This window comes from Choloepus didactylus, chromosome 20 (assembly GCF_015220235.1).
Source record: "Choloepus didactylus isolate mChoDid1 chromosome 20, mChoDid1.pri, whole genome shotgun sequence".
Classification (NCBI taxonomy): domain Eukaryota; kingdom Metazoa; phylum Chordata; class Mammalia; order Pilosa; family Megalonychidae; genus Choloepus; species Choloepus didactylus.
Genome location: NC_051326.1, coordinates 25,013,025 through 25,026,061, shown reverse-complemented (window position 1 = coordinate 25,026,061; position 13,037 = coordinate 25,013,025). Strand labels below are relative to the sequence as shown.

General features: G+C 44.1%; 1 protein-coding gene across 1 annotated transcript in view; it reads left to right on the top strand.

Moving 5' to 3' along the window:
* Positions 1 to 12,375, top strand: part of SLC18A1 (solute carrier family 18 member A1) — a 28,714-nt gene extending 16,339 nt beyond the window's left edge. Inside the window, exons 10-15 of the mRNA XM_037813041.1 lie at positions 7,224 to 7,302; positions 8,267 to 8,318; positions 9,840 to 9,903; positions 10,204 to 10,323; positions 10,511 to 10,644; positions 11,448 to 12,375. Of these exons, the coding sequence (XP_037668969.1) occupies positions 7,224 to 7,302; positions 8,267 to 8,318; positions 9,840 to 9,903; positions 10,204 to 10,323; positions 10,511 to 10,644; positions 11,448 to 11,561 (563 nt within the window). The 3' untranslated portion in view covers positions 11,562 to 12,375. The remainder of the gene's footprint in view (positions 1 to 7,223; positions 7,303 to 8,266; positions 8,319 to 9,839; positions 9,904 to 10,203; positions 10,324 to 10,510; positions 10,645 to 11,447) is intronic.
* The last annotated feature ends 662 nt before the right edge of the window (positions 12,376 to 13,037 follow it).

Here is a 13,037-nt window from a genome sequence, read left to right as displayed (position 1 = left end):
AGGGTGGGGGAGGGGTGAAGGAGGCTCCTGAGCGGTCATGTTCCTAGCTGTGTGGAAGAAAGCTGACAGGTTTTGTTATTATCACTTAATGTCTTTATTAAGGTGACTCCCTGCTAAAACAGTTGGAGTGTGTCAAGAGTTACGATTAGATAAAATTCTAGGGCCCCTTGTCTTAAGGAGTCCACCATTTTGGTTTTCATTCATCCTAAAATCAGAAAATTCTATATGATTATAGAAGGTTATCTAGACATGTCCCGACACTCACAGCATGAAGTTCACCCAAGAAGTTTGCAAAGAAATCATCCTAGGGGTACAGACAGAATCTCACCTACCTTCCTGTCCCCAAATAGAGTGATTGCTGGACCCTTTAATTTACAAGGTGAGATCCAATGGACCCTAGTCATCTCTTTCCTTTTAATTAATCCTAACACTTCCAAAAAAGAAGAGGAGAACATAAAAAGCCATAAGCTGAAAGATTTTGAGTCAAAAGACCTAGGTTTCAGTCTTAGCTTCATTGATCAGCTGTGCAAACAAGGGCAAGTCACTTCAACTTTCTGAGCATCACTTTTCTCATCTCTAAAACAGGCATCAAAATAATCTCTAGCTCAAAGGGTAATTTCAGAGGAGTAAATGACATAATGTATGGAAATATTTTGTAACATCTGGACTATTAATCCACTCCCCCATTACCATCCACGCTTTCTTCTTAAACTTCTCACCCCCCAAATTAGCCCTTTGCTTTTGTTTCCCCCCTGAAAAGGAGCCAGGGAGCATGTTGTTCTGCAGCCCTTGCCTTGCAAGGGGCCTGGGCTCTGTTCCTCAGAGGAAAGCCCTGGGCCCAGGGGAGAGGCCTCCAGCCTCCTCTGCTCCACATGGAGACATCGTGTCTCCTGGGAGCTTAGAGAGGTCACTCCAGCCCTTTCCAGGAAGCCAGAGAGAAGGGAACGAGGAAGGCTAAGTGCAAACCTCTGAGTCATTGCCAGAGCAGAGGCTTATGGGGCCAGAGGGGAAGCCATTAAGAACCTGATACAGCTCAGCATACAATAAAAAGCCCTAAATCTAATTTCTATGGGACAAGTCTAAGCAAGACTCCCATCTGTACTCCTAGCCCCAAATTGAATTTTTCTGGGCTGCAGCTGCCTCTGACCATGACAGCTAATTGAGTTCGTCAGTGTTCAGTGCAGATAATGCATTTCCTGCCCCAAGGCTCTGGCCACTCAGGCCTTAGGTGCAGGTGAGCAACTGCAGCCCGAATGGCCCTTCCCACCTCAGACTGAGGCTGCAGTGGCAAGTCCTGGGATATTAAGTAAGAACACTTGGGGTAAGGCTTCCCCTTGCACCATCTGTTACAACTTTCCTCAGGGCTATCAGCAGAGGTTTCTGCATCTCTAAGTTTAGCATCTATAGTCTTAAAGGAACTTACATTGGAATCACCTGGAGAGTGAGTTAAAACCCAGATCACTAGACCCCGCCCCAGACCAGCACAAACCAGTTTAAAGGTGATCCTGGTCAGTTGAGCACTTTGAGAACCACTAGTCTGAATGAGTAATAACTTCCATGTCGTTGGGAGGAGCAAACGAGACCGTGCTTTCGAGGGTGGTTTATAATCTGTGACTGAGCAGGGACCATGGGGGGCCATTGTTCTAGCTACTGTCCCCCAGTGGAGGAAATAGATCAGGCTTTGGGAACAGGTCGACCTGGGTTTGAATCCTGAGTCGGCCACTGTTTCCCTTTGTTAAAGCTGCCAAAAATGCAGTACACCAGAAGTGGGTAGGCTTTTCCAAAGGGAATTCATTAGGTTGCAAATTTACAGTTCTAAGGCCATGAAAATGTCCAAATTAAAGCATCAAGAGGTTGCTACCTTCTCTAAGGAAAGGCTGATGGCATTCGGGGTTCCTCTGTCACATGGGAAGGCACATGGCAACATCTGCTGGTCCTTCTCCTGGGTTCTGGTTTCAAAATGTCTTTCTCCTGGGGTGTTTTCTCTCTTAGCTTCTTTGAGTTCTCTTGCAAATGTCTCTGCCTTTAAATGCTCTCATAGAGGACTCCAGCAAGGGGATTAAGACCCACCTTGAATGGGCAGGGTAATATCTCCATGGAAACAACCTAATCAAAAGGTCCCACCCACAATAGTTCTGTCCCCACAGATTGTATTAAAAGAACACAAGCTTTTCTGGCATGCATAACAGATTCAGACCAACACAGCCACTTACTGGCTGCAACCTTGGAAAAATTGTTTAGCCTCTCTGATCTCTGCTTTTATCTTTTGCAAAAATGAAGACACATTTCAGGATTGTTTTGAAGATTAGATCTATGCATTCCAAAGGGGTGAGGGCAGGGTATTTGATAGAGGATATACACAGTAAATAAAAATTATTATTACATTCAATTGTTTTTGTTTAAATCATTTTAATGCAGTCAAAGTCACATGTAAACCCCCACCCCTTGAAAAAATGCTTTGAAAAATATATGTGTTTACAGACACACGGTCTGAGACACCTATTTTGCACAAAATGTCAGTGAAATGTAAGCTCTACGCAGGTACTAAAAAACAAGCCATATGGATTGAGGAACATCTCATTGGGGAAATTTCACACCATTTAAATTGCTGTCAAGAAGATGTATCTAGGAGGCTAGTGGACTTCCTAGAGGTGCCTACTTCCAAATGTCAGATAAACAGTTGGATAGTTATAACCTCTAAATATATTAAAGCAATGAAATATAAACTAATGTGTCCAGTGTGAAACAGGTTGCCACCCAATACAGATAAACTAGACAAATACACTAGAGCATGCTTCACTTCCATCCCATAGAAGAGAATATTAAAAACAAATAAGCCATCAGCCTGTAACCACTGACTTGTTTACTTTTGGTTTAATTGTGATCGTCACGATGTTTTATGTTAGGCAGCATTGTTTCCTCTAGGTACAGAGAGGAAAAGAGGAGGTTGGGGAGACCCAAAGAAACTCACACAGCTGGTTCCAAGTAGTCCCTTATGCTGGAGCCTTCTGTGCTGATGCACTGGCAGTGCACGGCCATGGGAAGCGCCTGCAGATGGTGTGAGAAGGCCTGGGTTCAAATCCTGGCTCTATCACTAACCGGTTATGACATAATAATTAAGGGCAATGTTCATGGGACACTTACCCTGTGCTGGGCACTGTAAAATGGTTGGCATGCTTTATCTCATTAAGCATCACATCCAGCCCCATATTTCAGAGCCAATATCCCATTGTCCTCTCAAATCCTGGGCTTGTGGAACTTCTGTCTGTCATTGGCAAGTGTCCCCATGCCCTCAGCCTCTTCTCTAAACATTTGCTTCATCTTCTTGCTCTGAGACCAGGATGTTTCCCAAGGACACTATTTTCCTGCAGCCCTCTTGAAGGAAGTCCATGTTCCTCCAGAACTTGTTCTCCATTGGTGCTTCTGAATCATTTCTTCTCATTCTCCTTCAAAAGCTCTGAATTCTTTGAAGATCATGTCATTAGATTATAATATCCAATCCCTCCTCATTGCAATCATCTACTAACCCCTTATGTACCTCGTTCATTACAGCTTTCAACCTAGTTTATGTTCTTCTTTTCACCTCTACTCCTGACACCTTTTTTTGCTGACTTCAGTATCCAGGTGGATGACCCTACCAACATCTCAACCTCTCCTTAATCTACTCTCTTGCCATGACCTTCTTCTCTTCCCTACATTAGTCAAGCAAGCCTATGGCTATACCCTTGACCTTGACATCACCATTAATTGTATAACCTCTGAAATCTCAATTTCAAGCAGTCCAGTCATCACCTTACATGGTCCCTGCTCAGGTATTCGAATATCACTGTATCAACAATTTGGGGCAACACTGAGAGCATCAATTCATTGGCCCCAGTTCTGTTTCTGTTCCCATTATTTCTCCCATTAAGAAGTAAGTAAGTATATTCTTACTTCTTTTATGGTCCATCATGAATGTCACTCATTTTCAAGCATTGTTAACATATTTGCCTGTCTCTTCTTCTGGTGTACTACCTGGCAAGCCTTAACTGTGGTTAAACTTATCTGGTTGTCTACTCCATGCCTGCACCTGAGCAGCTGAATGGAACTATAAAAAACACAGCCAGGCTGTTGGGCTCAACTTATATTTATGACCACAAATCTAAAGAGGGTTTTCACACTGTCTCATAATCTTTCTGTACAACCTTAGTTATGTTCTCCTTCCTGCATCCCAAAATGACTACAGGCATACCTTGGAGATATTGCAGGTTCGGTTCCAGACCACCACAATAAAACAAATATCACAATAAAGTGAGTCACATGAATTTTCTGGTTTCTCAGTGGATATAAATTTGTGTTTACATTATACTGTAAGTCTATTATGTGTGCAATAGCATTATGTCTAAAAAAAAATGCAATGTACACACCTTAATTAAAAAATACTTTATTGCTAACCATCATCTGAGCCTTTAGTGAGTCATAAACTTTTTGCTGTTGGAAGGTTTTGCCTAGATGTTGATGGCTGCTGATTAATCAGGATGGTGGTTGCTGAAGGTTGGGGTGGCTGCGACAATTTCTTAAAATAAGACAACAATGAAATTTGCCACATTGAATGACTTTTCCTTTCACAAAAGATTTCTCTGTAGCATACTATGTTGTTTGGTAGAATTTTACCCCCAGTAGAACTTTCAAAATGGGAGTCAGTCCTCTCAAATCCTGCTGCTACTTTATCAACTAATTTATGTAATAGTCTAAATCCTTTGTTGTCATTTCAACAATGCTTACAGCATCTTACCAGGAGAAGATTCTATTTCAAGAAACCACTTTCTTTGCTCATCCATAAGAAGCAACTCCTCATCCACTAATTGTGAATATCACAAGAAAGTGACAGTTTTTTCATGAGATTGTAGCAATTCAGTTACATCTTCAGGCTCCACTTCTAATTCTAGTTCTTTTGCTATTTATATCACATCTGCAGTTACTTCTTTTACTGAAGGCTTCAAACCCTTAAAGACATCCATGGGGATTGGAATCAACTTCTTCGAAACTCCTGTTAAGGTTGATATTTTGACCTTCTTCCATGAATCATGAATGTTCTTAATGGCATCTAGAATGATGTATCCTTTCCAGAAGATTTTCAATTTACTTTGCCCATGCCTTCAGCGGAATCAATATGCAGTGTATTTTTAAATAATAAGACTTGTAGGTCTAAATGATTCCTTGATCCATGGACTTCAGAATGGATGTTGTGTTAGCAGACATGAAAATGACATTAATCTCATTGTATATCTCCATCAGAGCTCTTAGGTGACCAGATGCATTGCCAATGAGCAGTAATATTTTGAAAAGAATATTTTTTTCTGCCAGTAGGTCTCAAAAGTGGCCTTAAAATATTCAGTAAACCATGTTGTAAACAGATGTGCTCTCGTTCAGGCTCTGTTCTTCCATTTATACAGACAAGCAGAGTAGATTTAGCACAATTGTTAAGGGCCCTAGGATTTTTGGAATGGTAAATGAGCATTGGCTTCAGTGCAAAGTCATTAGCTCCTAACAACAGAGTCAATCAGTCCTTTGACGCTTTGAAGCCAGGCATCAATTTCTCCTCTCTCTAGCTGTGGAAGTCCTAGAGGCATCTTCTTCTGCTAGAAGGCTGTTTTTTCTACACTGAAAATCTGTTGTTTATTGTAGCCACCTTCATTAATTATCAAAGCTTCTACATCAGCACCTGCTGTTTCACCTTGCACTTTTGTTTTGAAGATTGCTTGTTTCCTTAAGCCACATGTACCAACCCCTGCTAGGTTCAAACTTTTCTTTTGCAGTTTCCTCACCTCTCTTAACCTTCATAGAATTGAAGTGAGTTGGGGCCTTGCTTTGGTTTAGGCTTTGGTTTAAGGGAGTGTTGAAGCTGATTGTATCTTCTATCCGGACCACTGAAACTTTCTCCATATCGGCAATAAGGCTGTTTCACTTTCTTAGAGGGAAAAATGAAAAAGTCTGAGAACAAGATTGAAGAGCTGTTCTGCCAGTGAGAAATGTGATCCCATCTGTTCCCGTGGCTTAAAAAATAACATATAAGCCAATGAGTCCCAAATTTATATCTGCTTTTATGGTCTCTCCTTTGAGCGCCGGACTTCATCTAACTGCCTGATGTTTCCACTTGCATATCTAATAGGCAAACTTGTCAAATTCTCCTCCAGCTCTTCCTCAGCTCAGTAAATGACATCTCCAGCCACCTAAATGATCAAACATCGGCTGCTTTTTTTTTTCTTTTTTCTTTTCCTGCTTGAAATTCTCTGCTCTGGTCATTCAGGTCTCAGCTTGAATGCCACCTCCTCAGAGAGGCCATCCCTGACCCCCAAATCTAAGGTAGCTCTTCCTCCCAGTCCCTTTCTGCCCTATTACCCAAAATGTTAAACTTCCTTCACAGAACTTACCATTTTTTCAAAAATTGCCTTTTTCATTTGCTGGCTTGGTTTTTGTCTGTCTCCCTTTCCCTGGAATATAAACTCATGAGAGCTAGGATTTTTGTCTGTCTTATTTATCCCTCTATTTCTAGGCCTACACCTGGCACATGGTAAAAGTTCATTAACAGTATTAAATATATGAATGAGTGAATAAATGAGTCTCAGAAAGGATAAGTAAATTGCCCCAAGTCACAGAGTTAACAAGTGGCCAAGCCATGATTGGAACCCAGGACTGTATGATGCCAAAGTCCATGATTCCAGAGCACTTTACTCTCACTACTGTCACAGGGCTTCAATTTACAAAATGCTTTTATATACATTGTATAATTTGCTTCTCACTGTAACCTGGCTTGATATAATCATAGCTTTGCTTTTTCCTAGATGTGGAAACCAAAACTCAGAGAGGATTAGTAACTTATCCAAGGTCACAGAGCTGGTAAATAGCAAGGCAGGGCTACTTTTACTTCCTAGGAGGTATGTCTTGCTCCAAAGCTCATGTTCCTATGTTGATAATCACGGGTGTTTTATACATGAGAATGGTTTGTTAGGGCCATTGATCAGGGAGCCTAAGTGGAGAGCTGGAAGCAATTAAATGCACAAGGCCCTGCTCCTGGGAAAGCAGAAGTGAGGGGCCTTATGACATCTGCTCTGTGTGTGTCCAACTGTTCTGTGGTTTGGGGTGCTTGAAGGTAATAGGGGGACCTCACTGATTATAAGAGAGAAGGTATTAGGAGAGTAAACTGGACAGGTCCTAAGGTGGGCATCTGTGTCCTTCTACAGGTCTAGCTTTCTTGCCTGCCAGTGTGTCCTACCTCATCGGCACCAACCTCTTTGGTGTGTTGGCCAACAAGATGGGTCGGTATGTAGTCTCGTGAGCTGGGAAGGGCAATAGGAATGTAAGACGGGAGAGCCCTTTGAGGTTGCCCCTGCACCTGGGATGAGGAACAGCTTCTCTGAGATTGAAAGTTCAGGACAAGGGCACACTGATAACTGTCTACTGGGAGGATAGGGTTGGGTTGGTGTGAGGGCAGTATGGAGAAAGGACAGTCCTGAGCTGGTTGCTATGGAAGAGGAAGTGGATATGTGAAGGACAATCTTTGCTCTCCAGATGTTTGCTATCCAGTCAAAGAGATAAAAACACCATAGGGAACAGCTATGAAGAAAGCAGTATATTGGGTCAGTGGTTGTCACACCATTCCATTGAGCCCTAAAGAGTTGCCCAAAAGTGCCTCAGAAGGTAGCAAGGCCTACAGTTGAGGGCTGGAGGTATAAGTCTGGATTCTGTTGCTCTATTACACCTAGAACAGCTTTATTTTTATCTTTGGAGTTCAGTGTAAAGATTTTTTAAAAGTTTAAAAACCACTGCCAGAAGATCAGAAAAGTAAAGAAACTTGGCTTTCTTGTGGGTTTTGAGCTGGACCTGGAAAACCAAATCAAATATGAATAGTTGGAGGTAGCAAGAAAGTATAGTTTGAACTGGGAGACAGCAAGAATTAAGTTTTGGGATTACTCCCATGGTCCAAGTACTTTCTGAGTCAGCTGATTCCTCCTTTAAATGAAGGAAGACTATATCCTATTGCAACTCTCTCCCCCTACTGTGGAAGAGATGAATCAAGGAAGAGATGAGGGGCAAGGAAAGGATAGGGAAAGAGCTCATCTGGGTAAAAACTGGACATGTAGGGCTGTGTTCATCTTCTCAGGTCCTTAGAGCTGCTGGGGTTTGGGGCAGTAGGACAGGCCAGTGCAGGTGGTGATGGGATGGCAGGAGGTGGGGGGGATTGCTTCCCATCAAATTATCTAATAATGGCTTTTTTTTCTTCTAGGTGGCTGTGCTCACTGATTGGAATGGTGGTGGTAGGGACAAGCTTGCTCTGTGTAAGTATAATAGGCACTAGTTGAGAGAGAGAGAGACTTTTAAAGATCCCTTTACTTTAAATGAGCAGAGGATGGACTTAGCATAGGTCATCAGAAGGACCATTTCTGCTTGGGTAGGAATTAGCAGGACAGCTGCTACCAGTTGAAGTTGGAATCCCACTGAGAGGAGGTGGAAATGTGGGGCCAGGGCTCTGAGCTCTACGTTTGGACATATGAAGCGATCTGTGTTGGTATCTATTTCTGGGACCAGCAAAATGGTGCAACTTCAGACTTCATTTAGTCATCCCACCTGATACAGTCCCATAAGTCACCAAGGAAGCCATCATTTGTACCTCAGACTCTGGCACTGGAAAGTTTGGTAGATGAAGAAAGAAAGTCTTTTCCATTTTCAAGAGTCCTCTTTAAGCTCCATAAGCTTCTTTTTCTCCTCTCTACTATGGATATCTTAGGCACACTTGCTTCAGGGGCATATGGTAAATGAACATAACTATGAAGCTTGTAGCACAGGGCCTAACCCGGCATGGGTGCTCAAAATGGCACCCATGAAAATCCTGATCTGGAGCACTGGTGGGCTCTGCTTTTGATCCCAGATTTGGCACTTGCTATTTGTGTGACTATGAGCTAGTTACTTAAGCTGTATGGTGCTTTATGTCCTCATCTGTGTGGAGAGGATTCTAACAGTATCTATCTCACAGGGCTGTTGAGACAATCCATATAAACTGCAAGAACCATGTCTGGCACATGAGGAGTCCACAGTAAATCCTAACCAATATTATTTGTAAAATAGAAATACCCTTGTGAAGGAGTCCCCTGGGTGAGTGGCACCCAGAAGAGAGCAAGGATAGGCATTGCACATGTTAGAGTAGAATGTTGGGTGGCAGGAAGGGCACAGGCCCAGGGAAGAAGGTAAGGAATGTGAAAAAAATGGGAAGGAAAGGCTTCCAGATTGGGGTCAGAAGGGCAATGAGAATGAGTTTCTCAGGCTGGTCAATGTGCCACCCAAAATTCTGCCACTTGCCCCCACTAGCTTCTGGGTAGTTGGCTGCGGGACTCTGTTCTCTGTCTTCTTGTTCCAATGGCCACCAAGTTACGGGTTTGAATAAGACTTTTGGGTGATGTTTCTAATTGAAAAAAGAGGCAACTCCATTCAGTGAAGAACAAGGACAGAGTCTGTGTTTGGGTGGGGAAGGGGGTGGGGGTAGAGAAAGGAGAGAGTCATGACAGAAAAGGACCATTGTTATGGTATAATGCAGTCAAGGCTGAGGACCAACTCGATCCTGCCACCTGTTAGCTCTGTAACTTTCAAGAGGGCATTTAATCCAAATGGCACCAATCTGCTTTTCATATCTTGAAAACGGAGGTCAAGAATCTTCTTCACAGGGAAGGTGTGAGAATCCAAGGAGATAGTGCATGTGGCACAGTGCACACGCTTAATAAATGCATTTCATGTGAAAAGCTTTTGAACATGGTTCCCACCATGACCAACTCTCTGCTGATGGCCACTTCCCCATTTCCCTGCAGGTTCCTCTGGCTCACAATATATTTGGACTCATTGGCCCCAATGCAGGACTTGGCTTTGCCATAGGTAACCAGTGCTCTTTAGGGAAACAAGAAGCCTCTGAATGTTGGCTTTGGGTCAGATGTCTTTCTTCCCCCTTTTCTCTTCAGAGGAAATAGGTGGAAAGGGAGAAGGAGCAGGAGCATGGCTGGCAGGGGTGTGAGATGGGCTTGTAATTCTTACCTGGAATGGGTGTCAGTGCTGAGAGGGAGGAGAGCAGGCAAAGGAAGTAGACCAAATGGAGGAGGGGAGGAGGTCAGGATGCCACCAGCAGGGAGGGGGCTGTGGGTAGAGTGACTGACAGGGTCCTGTTTGCCCCGGCCACAGGCATGGTGGACTCCTCGATGATGCCCATCATGGGACACCTGGTGGACCTGCGCCACACCTCTGTGTATGGGAGTGTCTATGCCATCGCCGATGTGGCTTTCTGCATGGGCTTCGCTATAGGTATGCTAGGGTGGGAGAGAGGGGAGCACCCAGGACCACATGCCTCATCCTCCCTTATCTACTTTTTTACCAGCAGGAAATGGGAGCAGGAGGCTGGCCATCCTAAGGCCCTGGAGATATTTGAACCTGCTGGCTCTAACAGTGTGTCTTCAATGGGGAAAATGTGAATGTGATTTACTCCTCACAGGCCCATCCACTGGGGGAGCCATTGTGCGGGCCATCGGCTTCCCCTGGCTCATGGTGATTATTGGGGTTGTCAACATCGTCTACGCCCCTCTCTGCTACTACCTGCGGAGCCCCCCAGCCAAGGAGGAGAAGCTGGTAAGGGACTCAACAAATACTCTCCTGTTTCTTTCCATGGCCCCTCTCATTCCTTTCTATCCTGTGCTCATATTTCCTCCTCTCTTGATAGTCTTTCTACTTTGCCATGTTTTCTGACCCCCTTTTCATCTCTGTCTTTCCTTTGTTCCCTCTTACACTGGGCTTTTAAGAAGGGTCTTAAGGAAAGAAGGAAAATGGGAAGCTCCTTAAGAACTGCGGACAGGGGGTCATCAAAGGCATCCTGTAGTAACTAGTAAGGTGTGAAATACCAAACTACCTCCCCTATAAGTGGGCTATATTCCACTGGGCACATTTCTTCATTCATTCACTTGTCCATTTGAGTTGGGCATTGTTCTTACCAGGTTGTCCTCTTTCAAGGTACAAAAATCCGACGGAAAGAGCAACATACGATTTTAGTTAATAATGTACTTTTCTCTTATTGCAGCCTGAGCACCCTGAGGGCCTGGATGGGTTTGGGATACAGGTGAAGGCTGCTCCAAGAAAGGAAAAAGACTGGAAAATCTGCTAGGGAAAGATGCCAGTGTCAGCTGGGTCCCTGTTCTAGTTTGCACCACCACTGTTAGGATTCAATTCAAAGCACATCAGAAGACTGGACTGACTGGGGTTGCTATAGCTAGGTACCTTGGGAGGCCCATGGAGGTACCTGATGCAGAAAGAGGGTCCTATGCTTGTTTCATGAGTCTCTTCTGAGCAACACTAGAGTTGGACCAGCTAGTGGAGGGAGGGAGTAGGGAGCCAGATAAAAGACCTGTCGTGTTTCCTCTTCCTGCCTCTCCCTGCAGGCAATTCTGAGCCAGGACTGCCCCATGGAGACCCGGCTGTATGCCACCCAGAAGCCCACCAAGGCATTTCCCCTGGGGGAGGAGAGCGAGGAGGAGCCGGAAAGCGAGGAGTAGCATCCGAAGGTGCTTCCTGAGTGTTGGCCTGTGCAGATCCGAGGCTCGGACTTCAGCAACCGCCTCTTTCCCTGGAATCAGATCACCATGGGCTGCTCAACTGGCTTCACTTCCCTCTCCCCTGGGAGTCTTGTTTCCTTTCCTCCCACCACGGGGCCGGTGCTCACTTCTCACCTGTGTAACTATGGCTGATGCCTGAGCTGGGCCTTTGCGGGAGGACAGGAGGGAGTCTCCCTCCCAGGCCGCTGTGAGGCTGATGAAACCTGAGGGGTGACGGTTCTGCAAGGGGTGACTCATTCCACGGAGGCGGCAGCGAGGAAAACCAGTGGGGCCACCGACAAGCCTCTTTCAATCTGCTTAGTTTTCTTTGGCATATTCCCAGCAGGTTGTAAGGATGTGTCCTCTGATACTCGGTGTGTTCTCCCCTGAGTTTTCTGAGCTGAATAGGTATGTCCTTCACATACAGTTGCCCAATTGCCAGTTTGGGAATTTTTTTGCCTGGTGATCATAAGTTGAATGTTTTTGTTGTTGTTGTTTTTGTGGTTAAACCTACAATTGCTCAGGTGATGCCCTCAATAATAGGGTCTTCCTATTTTCTGCATTCTCAAGTGGAAAGGGAAAGAGTCTGTGTCTCATATGCTTGAGTTACTGAAATTCTCATTGTTTCCCCTGCGTGTCTACCTTTCTTGAGTGTCTTAGAAATAAAAGTCGGAGAAGGACAGGAAAACAATCTGTTAACCCCAAGATTTCATGGAGGAAGTGAAAACCAAATGACCTGAAACCCCAGCTGTGGATTTCATAATATGAGGATTATAATGAGGCATTGTTCACACTTGTTTAATGAATAAGTTACTAACTGATTTTGACATGGGAAACTAGATGCTCTTTTATAGCAAATGAGAGTGTGTGAGCACATACAGTAGGTACTATAAATATTATTACCTTTTTGAAACAGTTATTGACCTAAATGCTTGTATTGGGTGATGCTGTTTCAAAGAGATGAGAGACATGGTCCCCATCCTTACATAGCTTCCCATCTATTTGAGAAAACAGGGTAATTATAAAATTTACCATATGGCTGTTTAGAAAAGACTTTGTGTTCAAATAAAAGGAGGTGGGAATGCTCAGAGGCTGTGGGTGGAACAGTAGCAGAGGCAAGATGGATGTAGGAATGGAGAGACCCACGGGGAGGTGTGGGGGTAGCTGGATGTCAGATTAGGGAGATGAGGTTTTACTCTGGAATGGTACCAGGCTCTGATTCTTGAACTCCTCAGCAGGAGTTTGGTGGGCTCAGAGCAAACCCCTAATTACCAGAACACATTAAATCTGAACCCCTCAATGGAACAATAGAACCTCAGGCTACCTGATTTGGGGTGTTTTTAGGGGTTTAGATTAACTAGATTTGACTAACAAAACCACATGTATTTATATCATCATTTAGTTAGGATGACATTTGTCTCAGATTCTGAAGGGGCC